Source organism: Aegilops tauschii, chromosome 5 (assembly GCF_002575655.3).
Source record: "Aegilops tauschii subsp. strangulata cultivar AL8/78 chromosome 5, Aet v6.0, whole genome shotgun sequence".
Classification (NCBI taxonomy): Eukaryota; Viridiplantae; Streptophyta; class Magnoliopsida; order Poales; family Poaceae; genus Aegilops; species Aegilops tauschii.
Genome location: NC_053039.3, coordinates 6,053,183 through 6,072,346, shown reverse-complemented (window position 1 = coordinate 6,072,346; position 19,164 = coordinate 6,053,183). Strand labels below are relative to the sequence as shown.

General features: G+C 47.7%; 1 protein-coding gene across 1 annotated transcript; it reads right to left on the bottom strand.

Annotated features, from left to right (window-relative positions):
• Nucleotides 1-16,004: 16,004 nt before the first annotated feature.
• On the bottom strand, nt 16,005-17,822 carry LOC141022455 (uncharacterized). Its single transcript, XM_073498718.1, has 2 exons — nt 17,012-17,822; nt 16,005-16,738 (listed from the first exon to the last, which is right to left on the bottom strand). The coding sequence occupies exons 1-2, from the start codon at nt 17,820-17,822 to the stop codon at nt 16,005-16,007; spliced, it is 1,545 nt and encodes a 514-aa protein (XP_073354819.1).
• Between the last annotated feature and the right edge of the window lie 1,342 nt (nt 17,823-19,164).

Sequence of the window (19,164 nt, the reverse complement as noted above, 5' to 3'; positions counted from 1 at the left end):
TTACCGATTCTAGTAGAATCTTGATCTATTCTTTCATTAACTATGGGTTCTTTTTCCTTAAAACTTTTCAGAGTAACTCCCACCTTAGATCCATATTGGGTAATTTGGTTGTGGATCTTTTTATCCAAATTTTCAATCAACTCTACAGTAGCAACTTTATTTTCAATAATTTCAAGCCTTTGCATCACATGTTCCAAAGTTAACATAGTTCCATTAACCAAAAGAGGTGGTGAGCCAAACAGATCTATCATAGCATTATAAGAATCAAAATTGTGGCTACCCAAGAAATTCCCTTCTATAATGGTATCAAGAATATATATGTACCAAGGAGTAGCGCCTACATAAAAATTGCGGAGAAGAACGGAGGTAGATTGCTTCCTGGTAGATCTATTTTGAGCATTGCAAATTCTATACCAAGCGTCTTTTAGATTTTCTCCCTCTCTTTTCTTAAAATTAAGAACTTCATTCTCGGGAGACAACGGAGAAGATAAGGGACTAGCCATAATGACAAGGCAAGCAAGTAAGCGACGAACGGAAAAGAAAGGGCGAATAAAATAGCAAGGGTGAAGTGGGGGAGAGGAAAACGAGAGGCAAATGGCAAATAATGTAATGCGAGGGATAAGAGTTTGTGATGGGTACTTGGTATGTCTTGACTTGTGCGTAGACTCCCCGGAAACCACTATAGGAATCAGCTACTTTGCCGTCTGCCACGACAGACGGCAAAGGCGAGGATGGCGGACGGCAAAGGCCTTTGCTGTCTTCCGCGGACGGCAAAAGGCTCCGGCAAAGTAGGGATCGGTAAAGAGCTTCTTTGCCGTCTGCTTTTTGAAGCGGACGGCAAAGGGGCCTTTGCTATCAGCGGCTGACGGCAAAGAAAGCTGACGGAAATAAATGCGCTATTAGTCCGTTAGGTGGCTAACGGCAGCCTTTGCCGTCCGCCGCTGACGGCAAAGAGCATCCGGCCTTTGCCGTCCACTGAATGACGTCAGCTGGACGTCAGTGCGGCACAAGCCTTTGCCGTTTGCTGCTGTAGGCAAATGTGGGAATTCTTTGCCGTCTGCCACTGTAGGCAAAGCCTTTGCCGTCCGCCGCTGTAGGCAAACTGACCAAATGGGTCAGCTCCCAGGGAGCACAGGTGGCCGCCGCGTGGCTTCTTTGCCGTCCGCGACAGACGGCAAAGGAGCCTTTGCCATCAGCGGCTGACGGCAAAGGTGCCTCTTTATTCCGTTTTTTTAAATCCAGCAATTTTCACAGCAAGTATATGACATATATATAGATTTCACAGGGCTATTTAACAGCAAACATATGACATATCCAGCACATAAGTTTCATCGTGCATACATATATAGTTCCATCCATTCATACATAGCAAGTTGCACATACACATTGTTCCATCCATACATATTACAATGCAAAGTTTCATCAAGATAGCAAGTTCCATCATCGCAAGCTAGCAGAATACTAGAGGAGAATGAAAGAAAAAACAAGCACTCCATCATAGCAAGCTAGCTTCCGTGAAGTGAACGAAATTTGCAAAATGGCAAATAAGAAAGTTAGAAAAAGGTGACTAGAAGAAGAAGTATATGTAATTTATGAGCTAACTTAGGTGAAATGGATCATTTATGAGCTAACTTAGTTGAAATGGATCGTTTATGAGCTAACCTAGGTGAAATAGATCGTTTATGAGCTAACTTAGGTATAATGCATCATTTTAGAGCTAACCTAGGTAAGATGGGTCATTTTGGAGCTAACCTAGGTGAAATGGATCATTTTGAGCTAAGTTAGGTGAAATGGATCGTTTATGAGCTAACCTAGGTGAAATAGATCGTTTATGAGCTAACTTAGGTAAAATGCATCATTTTAGAGCTAACCTAGGTGTGATGGGTCATTTTGGAGCTAAACTAGGTAAAAAATGGATCGTTTGTGAGCTAACCTAGGTGAAATGGATCGTTTATGAGCTAATCTAGGTAAAATGGGTCATTTTAGAGCTAACTTGGGTAAAATGCATCATTTTGGAGCTAACCTAGGTAAGATGGGTCATTTTGGAGCTAACCTAGGTAAAATGGGTCATTTTAGAGCTAACATAGGTAAAATGGATCATTTTGGAGCTAGTCTAGGTAAAATGGGTCATTTTAGAGCTAACTTGGGTAAAATGGATCATTTATGAGCTAACTAAGGTAAAATGGGTCATTTTAGAGCTAACTTAGGTAAAATGGATTGTTTATGAGCTAACTAAGCTAATTATGCCATTTTTGACATAACTAAGCTAAGTACATGTCATTATTGAGCAAACCTAGTTAACTAAGCTTATTAGAGCTAACTTAGGTCATTTTGGAGGAAACAAAGCTAAGTATAGATCGTTTTAGAGCTAACTTAGGTAAAATGGATGGTTTTGGAGGTCAGTAAGCTTATTAAGTCATTTTGGAGGAAAAGAAGCTAACTCTAGGTCATTGTGGTAAGCATATTGAAGGAAATAAAGGCTAAGTCTAGGTATTTATGCATTTGTTAAGCAAAACACTAGAGAAACTTACCATGATCATGGAGGTGTAGGAGCGGGCTGGCTCGTGCCGGTAGCTGGAGAAGGATCGTGTGATGCTTGTGTGGAGTTACGCTACACCAAAGATCATTTCCAATGTCTGGTTAGCATGATGACAGTCAAATGTTAAGACTAGCAAGTAATGTCCATTCAAATTAAACTCACTGTGGTCCCAGGAGCAATCACTGGCATCGGCGGAGCGGTCTGACCGGTCTTCTCGCACACAGACTGCACATTTGGTTTTGACGACTCGGTCATACTAGTTAGTAATGAAACAAACACTACATGAATGTTTTGGCTTATCTGTAGAAGAAACTTACCACAAGGAGCTCGTACATGGCCATTGCCTGCATGTCATTCCGTGCCCTCTCCTCCTCCAACATCTTTGTCGTCCTCTCCTCCAACTCCTGCTGCCTCTCCGCCGCCTCCGCCAGAAGTTTCTCCGTTCTATCTCTCTCACTCTGTATAGCAGCCTGCAACACCACTCCTCGTTACCATTTGTAATCATTGATGGAAGCACACACAATGTAATGGAGAAAGATAGCTGAGTACGTATAACTAACCTTGATGGCGAGTTGGACTGGCCGTTCACGAGGCCTTAACTCAGGAGCGGAGCTCGACTGGCGCGCCTTGATCTCCGGGAGAGTGCTAGGACATAGGATTAGTCCATCTCCAATGGCTATGGAGCCATGGGACCTCCCGCCACCAGATATCATCACCAGCTCTGGATCAATGGGGCCCTGGCTCGGGTTAAAGTCCTCCCCTTTCCTCGCCTTCCCCTCATCTCTATATTTCACGAGCTTGTCGTGGGAGGAGATGTTGGTGAAGTTGTTTGCATCATCGAGGTCAGACGGAGAGAATGCCTTGACTTTCTTGAAAGAGGCAGTGTGGGCCATGGCATACAGGTCGTACACCTCTGGCACCTTATCCGCCTTATTGTAGCGTGCCTGAAAGAGAGAAACAAAGTAAATTAGTAATTAAAGGGCTCAAGCTAGCATGATGAATGAATTGCATGAATCATGAAGCAAACCACATACCCAGTTCCGCCCGAACTGATATAAGTTGGAGCTGCCTTGATGGTGTGGCACACCTTCCATTTGGGCACGTTTGTCCTTGGCCTCGTTGTGGAGGGCTAGCCATTCTTTTGAGCACCACTCATTGACCAACACCTCCCAACAATCCATCCGATCCGCACACCATCTCGGAGGCGGCTAAGTTAGCAAATAGAAACTTGAGCACTACGGCTATGAATTACTAAATGAAGGAAGTAAGTACAAGGCCTTAAGAATTACCTTCATGTACTGCTCCTTACTCAGGAACTTCTCGCGGCACGCCGGCTTGGTCTTCTTGATACCACGCAAGGCGTAGTAGTCTCGAACAGCCTGCACCGGAGCCTCGTGCCGTAAGTTCTGTAGTAGGCGCTTGCAGACGTTATCGATAACATTTGCCGCGTCCTCCTCGTATCCCTCCTCACACCTGTAGAATGTTTGCAATCAAATGAGACAATATTGATTAGTACAATTAATAACTAGCTTTTGCCCGTTTTGTGCCATGTCATCTGTCTGGCCGTCTCTTCGACCATGAAAAGACGTTGAAGTCTTAGTACGATTGGCATATACCGAAGAACACGAACGGGGATTTTGGTCTGTGTCTTCTCACCCATACCGTTGTCTACCACAACATACCTGGAAGACTTGCAAATGGGACAATAGTTCAAGTCCGCATAGTCAAGCCTAAATAAGACACATCCTTTCTCACAGGCATGTATCTTCTCATAGGGCATCTTCAGTGCACGGAGGATTACGTCCGACTGGTACAGGTTTGCAGGCATTACATGGCCTTTAGGTAGAAAGCATCCAAATACTGTCATCATTGCGTCGTAGCATTCTCTGCCCAAGTTGAACTGAGCCTTCAGGGCCATTACTTGTGAGATGGCATCCAACTGACAAAGCTCAGTGTGCTCGTGGAGCGGACGTTTTGAAGACTCCAACATTTCATTGAAGGCCTTTGCAGATTCCTCCATCTCCTCGTCCGAATCCCGAGCATCATCGAAGTCTTGCACCATGTTTTCCATCCCGGTACCATGCTCGTCGGTGCGACGACAATCCACCTCAGCTCGGTCACGTTGGGCAGACTCACCATGATATGTCCACACCGTATAATCGGGCGTAAAACCACTCTTCTGCAGGTGTTTGTCCATTTCAGCCTCTGTCCTCTTTTCCCAATTGCCGCACCGTAAACAGGGGCACCAGGTTTTCCTCTGGCCATTTGCAAATGCGGCTTGCACAAACCCCTTGGTTTTTGTGAACCATTCAGTGCTCCATTTGTTCTGACTAGTGTGACCGGTGTACATCCACGCACGATCACTCATCTTGACTTTTAGAGCTACTGGACACACAACAAATATATATATATATATATATATAATTCACCATGTATATATTCATCAGTTGATCTACTTTGTCAATTTTATTACGTCCATGCAACTTACACTCTAATAGGTAATGATAGGTCCTAATCCCACCCGAGTATGTGTAGATTGGGTTCATTTTCCCATGCTATGCTCCGGATCCGACGCAAAATTTCGGCAGCACCTCCCCGTTGTTCTCCTGATACACGTCTCTGCAATAAACAGAGAGGATGTGTACCCGGAGAACAACGGGGGAGGCACTGACGAAATTTATGCGTCGGATCCGGAGCAAAGCATATGGGAAAATGAACCCAATCTACACATACTCGCGCTGTCCATGGATAGCGTTGGACAATTCGAAAGAATCATGGTTATAAATATGCAAATGCATGCATATTTATAACTATAACGCTTTCGAACGGGAGACACATATTGGTTACGCATACTGATGATTCAAGATAGATATATAGCTAGCTATCAAGTTTCATCGGCACGAACACCGGAACAGAGCAAATAATTAAGGAGGGAGGAGGACATGTCATTTGTGCTCACCCATGAAAGAAGGGGCAGAGCTCGTCAAACACATGGGGTGGTCGTCCACCAAACCTCGCAGCGATGAAACAACCGCACATTTAAATCTACCCGATCAACACAATTATATATGATGTTTTTCATAAAAAAATCGAAAAATAAATGACCTAACTCATAATTCACAAATATATGACCCCGTCGGCCTCCGGAAGGCCAAAGAGCACCTTTTCGGGAGGTGTCGGGGGTCGGGGTGTCGTGTCGGTGTCGGGGTGCCGTGTCGGGGTCGGGGTGCTGTTTCGGGGTCGGGGTGTCGTGTCGGGGTCGGGGTGTGGTGACGGGGTCGGGGTGTCAGGGTCAGGTGGTCAGGGGGTCGGGGTGTCGGGGTGTCGTGTCGGGGTCGGGATGTCGGGGTAAGGGGGTCAGGGTGTTTCCTTCTATCCTTCTTCTTCTTTCCTTTCTTCTTCTTCTTCTTCTTCTTCTTCTTCTTCTTCTTTCCTTCTCTTCTTCTTCCCCTTGTACATATTCTTCTTTTCTTCTTCTTCTTTTTTCATCTTTTTTCTACTTCTTTTAATAATATAACTAATTATCTAAAACCCATGCACTAAATCTAACACTAACACATATCTAGCACTAAATCTAACACTAACACTAACACATATGTAGACCTAAATCTAACACAAACAATTAAACGGCAAAAAAAAGAAAAAACAGAAAAAAAATAACTCACCAGAGCTCGGGGGGGTGGCGGTGGCGACGGGGGCGGCGGGCGGCAGGGTGGCGGTGGCGACGGGGGTGGCTGGGCTCCGGGGCGGTGGAGCTCAGGGGGAGCCGGCAGGGAGGCGGGGCCGATGGGGCCGCGGTGGCGCGGGGGTGGTGGGGGCGGCGGGGCCCCGGGGCAGTGGGACGATCGGGCGGCGGGATGGTGGGGCGACGGGGCGTCGGCGGGTGGGGGGCGGCGGGGTGGTGGGGCGACGGGGCAGGCGGCGGCGGGTGGCGGGGGCGGTGGCGGGGGCGGCGGTGGGTGGTGGGGGCGGCGGCGGGTGGGGGGGCGGCGGCGGGTGGCGGGGGGCCGGCGGGGGGTCGATCTGGTCGTCGGGAGGAGAGAGGGAGAGAAACAGAGAGGAAGGGGGTGGGGGGCTCGGCCGTTAGTTAGGTTAGTGAAGTTAGGTCTTTGTCGTCCGCCATGCTTTGCCGTCCGCTAGCGGACTGCAAAGAGGGGAGCCGTTAAGTTTTATCTAATCAGCTCGTAAGTGGGGCCACCTCTCTCTTTGCCATCAGCCAGCTGACGGCAAAGAATCTTTGCCGTCAGCTAGCGGACGACAAAGAACTGGCTGATGGCAAAATCCTTCTTTGCCATCAGCCAGTTCTTTGCCGTCCGTTTTTTGTAAGCGGACGGCAAAGACCTTCTTTGCCGTCAGCTAGCACACGGCAAAGAACAAGCAGACGGAAAATAAGCTAATTCCAGTAGTGAACGGCGCCAGAAATGGCTAGTTGCTGGGAGTCAAATCTTGGCCTGACTTGTCGTAAGTCTCCCCGGCAACGGCGCCAGAAATCCTTCTTGCTACCTCCCGAGCACTGCGTTGGTTTTCCCTTGAAGACGAAAGGGTGATGCAGTAAAGTAGCGTAAGTATTTCCCTCAGTTTTTGAGAACCAAGGTATCAATCCAGTAGGAGACCACGCGCGAGTCCCACACGCCTACACAAACAAATAAGAACCTCGCAACCAACGCGATAAAGAGGTTGTCAATCCCTTCACGGTCACTTACGAGAATGAGATCTGATAGATATGATAAGATAATATTTTTGGTATTTTTATGATAAAGAATAAAAGTAAAGAAAGCAAAATAAACGACGCCAGAAATAGCTTGTTGACGGGAGATTAATATGATGGAAGATAGACCCGGGGGCTTTAGGTTTCACTAGTGGTTCTCTCAAGAGCATAAGTATTACGGCCGGTAAACGAATTACTGTCGAGCAATTGGTAGAATTGAGCATAGTTATGAGAATATCTAGGTATGATCATGTATATAGGCATCACGTCCGTGACAAGTAGAACGAAACGATTCTGCATCTACTACTATTACTCCACACATCGACCGCTATCCAGCATGCATCTAGAGTATTAAGTTCATAAGAACAGAGTAATCCTTTAAGTAAGATGACATGATGTAGAGGGATAAACTCATGCAATATGATATAAACCCCATCATTTTATCCTCGATGGCAACAATACAATACGTGCCTTGCTGCCCTTGCTGTCACTGGGAAAGGACACCGCAAGATTGAACCCAAAGCTAAGCACTTCTCCCATTGCAAGAAAGATCAATCTAGTAGGCCAAACCAAACTGATAGTTGGAAGAAACTTGCAAAGATAACCAATCATACATAAAAGAATTCAGAGGAGATTCAAATATTGTTCATAGATAATCTTGATCATAAACCCACAATTCAACGGATCTCGACAAACACACCGCAAAAGAAGATTACATCGAATAGATCTCCAAGAAGATCGAGGAGAACTTTGTATTGAGATCCAAAGAGAGAGAAGAAGTCATCTAGCTAATAACTATGGACTCGAAGGTCTGAGGTAAACTACTCACACATCATCGGAGAGGCTATGGTGTTGATGTAGAAGCCCACCGTGATCAATGCCCCCTCCGGCGGAGCGCCGGAAAAGGCCCCAAGATGGGATCTCACGGGTACAGAAGGTTGCGGCGGTGGAAATAGGGTTTTGGATCCGTATCTGATGTTTCCAGGGTATATGGGTATATATAGGAGGAAGAAGTACGTCGGTGGAGCAACGAGGGGCCCACGAGGGCGGAGGGCGCGCCCCCTGCCTCGTGCCTTCCTCGTTGATTGCTTTACGTAGACTCCAAGTCCTCTGGATCATGTTTGTTCCGAAAATCACGTTCCTGAAGGTTTCATTCCGTTTGGACTCCGTTTGATATCCTTTTCCTTCGAAACACTGAAATAGGCAAAAAAACAATTTGGGCTCGGCCTTCGGTTAATAGGTTTGTCCCCAAAATAATATAAAAGTGTATAATAGATCCCAATAAACATCCAAAACAGAATGTAATATAGCACGGAACAATCAAAAATTATAGATACGTTGGAGACGTATCACAGCCACATTATCCAAAGGTTGCTCCTCTTCAGAAACCTCTTCATTGTGTGCAGACACAGGAATTGGATTATCTCCTTGATCTTGAATCGAAGCATTATCCAGCTGTTCAGCAATAACAACAGAACTCATTGCCTCCACTCTAGCTGAGTCTGAATTATCCACATGAGTTTCAGAGGCAAATGCAGTGATAATGACAGCAGAGAGATGAGCCTCACTGCTGGTTCCCACTTGAAGATCCTCTTGCATTTCAGAATCATCATTTTCATAAGCCAGAAGAATATTATTCAGACCTAATCCCAGGGGTGGCTCTGCTTGCACCTGGTCCACTTCTTGCAGAGGTTGATTGGCAAGGATCATGTTGCTATGTGAGTGGGTACCATCTGAAAGAGAAATATTAGTGGTAGTACTGTTGCCAGGAGCACCATCTTCCTCCTCCAAAGGAAGTTCAACTTGTTGTTCATGTTCCAAACCCTGTTGTGGCCCTTGCTGAGGAAAAGCCCAATGTCCTGGCTCCTCCCAGTCAGCATCTTGACTTTGGCCATTGTTACCAGGTGGATCGATGTGAAATCCAAGAAAGTCATTGGCATTTTGAGGAATTGGGTGAGGGTCCACACCAAGAGGTGGGAAGGGATCTTCATCTGCTGGCCCACCACCCTGAATGTCTTCCAGAATAACTTCAACAGTGCTGATCTAGGATTCTTCCTCAAAATCCAGAATAACTTCAACAGTGCTGATCCGTGCATCTTGCTTTGACCAGAATTTTGCCTTTCTTGGCATCCTCTTTTCCCCAGTTAATGATGCGACCAAAAGGGCTAATCGCCATAGCAATATCATCAGTGTTGCAATGGTCAAAGGGGACTCCCACAATCAGTAACCAACAGATCCTATTTAAATTGACACGTCTCCAGTTTCTACCTTGATCGTGCGCAGAGAAAGTGATAAACACATCCCCAAAAGCATGCGGACTCTGCCTAATTAACCTGTCCCTATCTCTGTCATGCACAAACTGAACGAAAGCTTCACCAAACGGGCATGGTTGGATGTCTCCATGAACAACTTGTTCAACCCCCTCTAAGAACTCCTCAATGACCTCTCTAACATTCTGAAAGTGTACCTCATTAGGGAGCGGCTGGATGGTGACGACCGCCCAATGTTCATGGCGCCGCTGCCTGCGCGGCAGAACCATATGCAGCGCGCCATTCCGCCCCGCAATCTGCTGTATCTGAAAGCATAGGGGGACAAAAGGCAGTGGGTCAATGGGAATATTGGCCATGGCCGAGGTGGTTTCTCCGGTGAGACGCAACAGAGGGGGGTTTGGTGGCGAGCAATCCGAAGCAGAGGAGGTGAGAGCTATGTCAGTGGAATGTTAAGAGGCAAGTAGCGGTCTAGGCAGAAAATTTGGGAAGAGACCTGCTATTAATTCCAGAAAAGATGAGACCTGCCTTGTTTTGATGCGAGGCCTTGAAGCCCGAAACCAACCGTCCACCACACCCAGGGCCCAAGCCTCTTCAGGAGGGCTCGAGAAGGGGGCAAGTTTAAGAAAAGGCCAGAGCCCAGGCAGATTGGGCTTGTTGCAAAAACGAGCGAGGTGGCCCAGGTCACCGCATGCATGGCAAACTGCATGCACGTAACTACGTCGATCATGCCAGCTTTGTCGCTCCTCACTGCAAGCCGTTACCAACCCATTAATGGGCTGATTAAATTGAGAATTAACAGAATTTTGACCCTGAGTAACTGCGCCATGATTGTCCTCTGACAACCTATCGAAGACCGACCTTCTCGCCACGACCGCCGCATAGGAACTCTGGCGATCGCCGGCGGCGGGCACCACAGCCTTGCCATTTTTGCCAACTAAAGTCCACTCTTTCTCTTCCTCCGCATAAAACCATCGTTCCTCATGACGCCAATTTGGTCCTCCATGACCCCATAGATTAAACACCATATCGAAATCATTTTCAGTAACTCTACCAGCATTGTAAATCTCAAAACCCACTGAATTGGACGCCACATAGAACATGAAAATACGGTCTAAGAGGTGACACACACGAAAACCTTGAGCATAACCACCAAAAGAGGCATGAAGAGCAGTACTAACCGTGTGCACAGCCAACTTGAAAGAGGCTCGAACAAAAGATACCACCAAGATGAATTCTGGACGATGAAAACCAGGAGAGAACACCACGGGGTGGCCAAACTTGGATCTCATCGAAGCTTGAAACTCCTTGCCACGATCGAAGTTGAGGGCGAAAGGGGACATGGACAAACGAGAAGTGGCCGCCACGGCCGGAGTGGCCAGAGACAGGTGAGGACGTGGCCGCCAAGGCCGGAGCGGCTAGAGGCGGGTGAGGAGGTGGCCGCCGGGGCCGGAGCGGCCACCGGCGCAAGCTCACTGGTCGGATTGCCCTCTAGTCGCCCTCTAGTCTCTCTGACTTCCTTTTATAAGAATTATTGGCGTCGGTCTCCCCGTAGCCATACTTTATTAGATATGATGCGATCTATGACGTCTCTTACCGATTTACCACTATCATTTTGGGGTTATGCATTAGAGACAGTTGCATTCACGTTAAATAGGGCACCATCGAAATCCGTTGAGACGACACCGTATGAACTGTGGTTTGGCAAGAAACCTAAGCTGTTGTTTCTTAAAATTTGGGGTTAGGACACTTATGTCAAAAGGCTTCAGCCTGATAAGCTCGAACCCAAATTGGAGAAGTGCGTCTTCATAGAATACCCTAAGGAAACAATTGGGTACACCTTCTACCACATATCCGTAGACAAGATCTTTGTTGCCAAGAATGGAACATTTCTAGAGAAGGAGTTTCTCTCGAAAGAAGTGAGTGGAAGGAAAGTAGAACTTGATGCGGTAATTGTACCTTCTCTCAATTTGGAAAGTAGCACACCAGATAAATCCGTTCCCGTGATGCCTACACCAACTAGAGAGGAAGCTAATGATGATGATCATGAAACTTCGGATCAAGTTACTACTATACCTCGTAGGTCGAATGAGCACGTTCCGCACCATAGTGGTACGGTAATCCTGTCCTGAAAGTCATGTTACTAGACGATGACGAACCTACGAACGGTGAAGAAGCAATGATGAGCCCAGATTCCGGCAGATGGCTTGAGGCCATGAAATCTGAGATAGGATCCATGTATGAGAACAAAGTGTGGACTTTGGTGGACTTGCCCGATGATCGGCAAGCCATAGAGAATAAATGGATCTTCAAGAAGAAGACTGACGCTGATGGTAATATTACTGTCTACAAAGCTCAACTTGTCGCAAAAGGTTTTCAACAAGTTCAAGGGGTTGACTACGATGAGACTTTCTCACCCGTAGCGATGCTTAAGTCCGTCTGAATCATGTTAGCAATTGCCGCATTTTATGATCATGAAATCTGGCAAATGGACGTCAAAACTGCATTCGTAATGGATTTCTTAAACAAGAGTTGTATATGATGCAACCAGAAGGTTTTGTTGACTCTAAAGGTGCTAAGAAAGTGTGCAAGCTCTAGCAATCCATATATGGACTAGTGCAAGCATCTCGGAGTTGGAATATACACTTTGATGAGGTGATCAAAGCATATGGTTTTATACAGACTTTCGGTGAAGCATGTATTACAAGGAAGTGAGAGGGACTCTGTAGTATTTCTGATATTATATGCGGATGACAATTATTGATTTGAAATGACATAGAATTTCTGGATAGCATAAAAGCATACTTGAATAAGAATTTTTTCAATGAAAGACCTCGGTGAAGCTACTTGTATACTGGGCATCAAGATCTATAGAGATAGATCAAGACGTTTGATAGGACTTTCACAAAGCACATACCTTGATAAATTTTTGAAGATGTTCAAAATGGATCAGTCAAAGAAAGGGTTCTTGCCTGTGTTACAAGGTGTGAAGTTGAGTAAGACTCAAAACCCGACCACAACAGGTTCTATAAAGTATGCCATGCTGCGTACGAGACCTGTTGTGTGCCTTGCCATGAGATTGGCAAGGGTTACAATAGTGATCCAGGAGTAGATCAATGGACAGCGATCAAAATTCCTTAGGTACCTTAAAGAGGACTAAGGAAATGTTTCTCGGTTATGGAGGTAACAAAGAGTTTGTCGTAAAGGGTTACATCGATGCAAGCTTTTACACCGATCCAGATGACTCTAAGTCTCAATCTGGATACATATTGAAAGTGGGAGCAATTAGCTAGAGTAGCTCCATGCAGAGCATTATAGACATAGATATTTGCAAAATACACACGGATCTGAATATGACAGACCCGTTGACGAAACCTCTCTCACAAGCAAAACATGATCATACCTTAGTACTCTTTGGGTGTTAATCACACGACGATGTGAACTAGCTTACTGACTCTAGTAAACTCTTTGGGTGTTGGTCACATGGCGATGTGAACTATGGTGTTAATCACATGGCGATGTGAACTAGAGTATTGACTTTAGTGCAAGTGGGAGACTGAAGGAAATATGCCCTAGAGGCAATAATAAAGTTGTTATTTTATATTTCCTTATACATGATAAAGGTTTATTATTCATGCTAGAATTGTATTGATCGGAAACCTAAATACATGTGTGAATACATAAACAAATACCGTGTCCCTAGTAAGCCTCTACTAGACTAGCTCGTTGATCAAAGATGGTTAAGGTTTACTAACCATAAACATGTGTTGCCATTTGATAACGGGATCACATCATTAGGAGAATGATGTGATGGACAAGACCCATCCGTTAGCTTAGCATATTGATCGTTCAGTTTATTGCTATTGCTTTCTTCATGTCAAATACAAATTCCTTCAACTATGAGATTATGCAACTCCCGGATACCGGAGGAATACCTTGTGTGCTATCAAACGTCACAACGTAACTGGGTGATTATAAAGACGCTCTACAGGTATCTTCGAAGGTGTTTGTTGAGTTGGCATAGATCGAGATTAGGATTTGTCACTCTGAGTATCGGAGAGGTCTCTCTGGGCCCTCTCGGTAATACACACCATAAGCTTGCAAGCAAACGACTAAGGAGTTAGTCACGAGGTGATGTATCACGGAACGAGTAAAGAGACTTGCTGGTAACGGGATTGAACTAGGTATGAAGATACCGACGATCGAATCTCGGGCAAGTAACATACCGATGGACAAAGGGAATTACGTATGTTGTCATAACGGTTTGACCGATAAAGATCTTCATAGAATATGTAGGAGTCAATATGGGCATCTAGGTTCCGCTATTGGTTATTCACCGGAGAGGTGTCTCGGTCATGTCTACATAGTTATCGAACCTGTAGGGTCCGCACGGTTAACGATCGATGACGATATAGTATTATATGAGTTATGTGATTTGGTAACCTGATCAATTGTTAGCCGTGTGTGGCGCCCCCTCCACCGTTTACGCCCCCAATCACATCTTCGTAGTGCTTAGGCAAAGCCCTGCGAGGATCACTTCACCACCACCGTCACCACGCTGTCGTGCTCACGGAACTCATCTACTACCTCGACGACTTGCTGGATCAAGAAGGCGAGGGACGTCACCGAGTTGAACGTGTGCAGAACTCGGAGGTGCCGTGCATTTGGTACTTGTTCGGTTGACGTGAGAAGAAGCTCGACTACATCAACCGCGTTGTGAAACGCTTCCTCTTACGGTCTACGAGGGTATGTAGACACACTCTCCCCCCTTGTTGCTATGCCTCTGCATGGATAGATCATTGCGTGTGCGTAGAATTTTTTTATTTTCCATGCAACATTTCCCAACAGGTCATAGTGCAATGCACCGGTGAGGGTGGCGTGGATGAGGAGGGTGGCGTCATCTTGCTGTCGGCCATGCCTTCCATTGGGACATCGTCGTCCTCTCGCTGCCTGCCGGCCAACCAACCGGTAGCAATGGTGGCTGCCTCCTTCTACTCCGGCGTCAGCCCGTCCCAAAGAGCTTTGGAGCACTAGGAAGTCACGGTGGGAGTGGTGCGGAGAGGAATAAAAGGGTCAAAGGCAGATGATTGCGGCTATGGCCGGGGCAATAGTTATATAGCAATGGTGGGCGGTAGTGGGGCGCACGGGTGCCGCTGGAGTAGATGCCTCGGCAACTGCGTGTCATTAATGTGGGCGGCAGAAGTACGGACGGACAGCCGTTGTGTCGTTCGAACGTGGAGAAGTCCCCCGCACCAGGAAGCAGCGCGGGCATCGCTCTCATGGTCGGCGTGCCGCTTCAATGCGGCAACATTGAGAGGTCGCGTCCGCGGGCGGGCATGAATGCGACATTGACGCTCTGGAGCGGCACAGAACGTTTTGGGCGGGAAGCACGCACGTTTTTTTTTTGGTGGAACAGGGCGGTTATATGCGTGCTTGGGAGCGGTCCGAACACCCACATAGCCTCCCCCCCCCCCCCACGTTTGTCTCCCGTTTATGGGAGAAAGTGTGTCTGGACCACCCTGCGGACTGATACAGGCCCGCGTTGGATTGCACAACCTGATGTATGTGAGCGTTTTGAGGGTCGGCGTTGGAGATGCCCTTAGTCTATTGACTTAAAATGGTTGCACACTTTAGTCCAAAACACGGTCGGTGATCAAATTTAGCCACAATTTCTTTTATTTTATCAATTCGGGACAAAACAATACTAGGGAAAAAAACCATCCACATTGCTACCATGCCGGCAAACCTTGGACCGCTTCCGCTAGGTTTAATGTATTCATGGTGATTTTGCAAACTGATAGCCATCAAAGCTCTTGGAGCATCTCTAGAAGATCCCACAAAACATTGCCGGCTAGTCAAATTTTGGCCATTTTACCTAATGAAGCCTTTTTCCAGCCCGAATAGATCTGGTAAACTTAGCCTGGCCTGTAAGTTTTTGTAAACGCGGCCTGCAAACCAACCACTCCGGCACTTACATCTACGCCTTTAGATCCCTTTTACCGGACACAAATGCTATCCCTCCGTCGCGGTCCTACCGTGCCGCCGCTACCACGCCCAACTCAGGCGTTAAATCCCGTCTCAAATCAGCCGGTTTTTCTCCTCCATGGCCGGTGCTGCTCGCGAGCATGGTGGCTGTGGCGGGTCGCCGCCACACAAGCTCACCCGGCACGATGTGGATTGCCGGCCTTCAGCCATGGCTGTCCAAGCAGGCACATGACCGTGGCCGCCTCTCCCGTAGTGGTGGGTGGTCCCCTAGGGCCGGCTTCAAAGGCTTCCACGACGCCCTTTTATCGAAAAAGGCTTTCGCTCCGCTTTATAAATAAAGCAAACCGCCAAGAGCACATACAAGGACTAGTTCAGAACACACACACCCAAGTCTCACAATAATAAATTCAGAGGCACTGCTGAGGGCACAGCTCAACAAGCCCAAAACACACACGAAATAAGAGACAAGGCTCAGCCGGGGCCAAGGCCGGAGAGCAACAGATGACTAATCAGGCTCTGGTGGAGGCGGTGATGGGGGCGGCGACAGCCGGACGGCCATCAAGCGGAGGTCGGCGATGAAGGCGGAGATGGCGTCCCGGTCCCGAGGACGGCTAAGCGGCCGCCAGAGCTGCAAGTAACTAGACAGTTTGAAGAGGGCGTCAGTAGATCGTCGAAGAGGGGAGCGCTGAATCACAAGCTTATTGCGAATCGTCCAGAGCGTCCACGCGAGGACCCCAATCTCAAGCCACCTAATGTGGCGAGAGGACAGCGGGGAGGCCTGTAGTTCGGCGAAGAGGTCGGGGAAGTTGGAGTGGCACCAATCCCCACCAACCGCCTCTCTAAAGCAGCTCCACACGAACTGAGCAGGCACGCAGGAGAAGAATATGTGGTTCGAGTCTTCGGGGGTATCACAAAGGGGGCAAAGGCCAGAGCCCGGGCCATTGCGCCTGCGGACCTCAACTCCAGACGGGAGCCGACCGCGGATCCATTGCCACATGAAGATCCGGAATTTAAGGGGCAGGCGAATGGACCAAACCGTCTGGAGGGGCGGCGGGGCGGAGGAAGGGGCGATAGCCGCGTACAGGGACTTGGTGGAGAATTGACCCGAAGGCTCAAGGCGCCACCGAACCTCATCCGGGCCAGCATCGACAGTCGGCTCATGGAGAGCAATACAATCAAGAAGCTCATGCCAGGCGGCCACTTGCGGAGGCCCAAATGGCCTCCGGAACGCGAGGCACCCTAAGTCAATAAGGGCCTGTTGAACTTAGATTGTAGGGACGACAGCGATGGAGAAGAGGTCGAGAAAGCGGGCCGCGAAGGGGGCGTCACCCACCCATCGGTCAAACCAGAACAAGGTCGCTGCTCCCGATCCGACCGAGATGGAAGTCCCAATGCGGAGGACGGGGAGCAGTTGGATGACCGACTGCCAGAACTGGGACCCACCCGACCGTTGGCAGAAGGCCAGAGGTTGGCCACGCAAGTATTTATTCCGGATGATGTCTAACCACAGACCGCCATGCCCTTGTGAGATGCGCCAGAGCCTGCGGGAGAGGAGGGCAATGTTCATGCGCTTCGAGCACATGACGCCAAGGCCGCCTTGCTCCCGGGGCTTGCAGATGTCGGGCCAACTAACCATATGATACTTCTGCTTGTTATTGTCCCCAGCCCAATAGAAGCGAGATTGGATTTTAGCGATCTCGTGATGGAGGGTCTCGTGGAGGCTGTAGAAGCTCATAAGGAATAGGAGGAGACTAGAGAGCGAGGAGTTGATGAGAATCGTCCGGGCCGCCTTCGAGAGCCAACAACCCTGCCAAGGCTCAATGCGCGTTTGCAACTTGGTTACCGCTGGACGAAGGTCCACCACAGTGAGCCGAGAGTCACTAATGGGCGTTCCCAGGTAGGTTGTTGGGAGGGAACCTAGGCGCCAATTGAGGCGGTTGGCAATGTCAAGGGCCTCATCCGGAGAATAGCCCATCACCATCACATCACTCTTGTCGAAGTTGATCTTAAGACCAGACATTTGTTGGAAGCAGAGCAGGAGGAATTTAAGGCTAGCGATGTCCAAATCCGAGCCTTCGACCATGATGATGGTGTCGTCAGCGTACTGGCGCGGGAAGATGCCAATGCCACCGGACAAGTGGGGGGTGATCCCACGAATATGACCCGCGGCCTTAGCCTTGTCCAGGATGGCCGCAAGAGCATCGACCACCATATTAAACAGGAACGGGGAAAATGGGTCACCTTGCCTCACCCCGCAGTAAGTGGGGAAGTAGGGGCCGATCTCCCCATTGATGTTGACGGCCGTGCGACCACACGAGACCATCTGCATAACCCGCGTCACCCAACGGTCATCGAAGCCATTCCGCAGGAGAACTTCCCGAAGGAAGGGTCAGCTAACAGTGTCATAGGCCTTATGGAAATCGATCTTCAGGAAGACCGCCTTGAAGTGCTTGGAGCGGACCTCATGGAGGACTTCGTGAAGGACCAGCACCCCATCCAGAATATACTGCCCTTGGATGAAAGCCGATTGGTTGGGGTGGGTAATATGGTCCGCGAGCAGGGTCACCCTATTGGACGACGCCCTTTTTCCCGCACGCCCTGAGGTCTCGGGAGGCGGATGCGGAGATCCTCGCCGCATAGCGCGTGGTGGCGGCCGGAGAAGAAGGCGTCATCGAACATCTCACCGCCGAAACGGAGGATCATGGCTAAGCCCACGCATGTTGTAAGTCCGTAGAGAAGTTTTACCACATCATCGAAGATTGAGCCGGCCTCCCCAAGGTTTAATTTATAGTATGAACTTTATATTAGCTATTTACGAACTCCGGATGCTTGATGAACTATTTGTAGTGTGAACTGCTTTTTAAATTTGCAGTATGAATTATACCGGGTCTCTTCTGCTAGGAGCTTCGCGTCCCTACAAAATCGTTTTAGGGGAAACTCAAACAATTTTGCGATACCGGATTTTACCGGGTCTGCTAGAGATACTCTTAGCGTGTTAGCAAAAAATGATGGTCGTGAGTTTGAAAAAACACCATGTATACAATAACCCTAGCGTGAGCAGTCCAATGTACGCCGACGTGCAAGCCACATGAACGGGTTTTTTCTCTGCCAAATCGGCTTTCGCCTTAATTGATCAAACAAATGATATTATGGCCTAAATCTGATCACTAATTGAGTTCTTGACCTAAAGTGGGCAGTCTCTAAGTTAATGAACTAATGATGGATTTGACTCATCTATTTGTGTTTTGTGCATGCCAAAACATTATTGTTGGAACATTAGGCGAAGCTTCTAGCAAATACAGCGTCAATATAAGTACGGAGAATTGCATTTTTGCCCCTAGTTGGAACCTACCCACGGGTTTTGCCCTTACTTTTTGACTCTGCTTAGTTTTGCCCTTAGATTTTCCCCGGAGGTCACCCGAATGCCCTTTGACCATTTGACCAATACTTTCAAAATTCATAAAAAATTCATATGAACTCAGAAAAATACAAAGAAGATATCAAAATGTTCAGACAAACATTACCTTTATGTGCATATCATTTGCATTAATGGAAAAAGTATCATTTAAACTACCAAAGGTTATTAATGTCATTAACATTATTTAAAATAAAAATGGTATACACATACTTTTTTCAAGAATAAAAATTAAATGCAAATGTAGGTG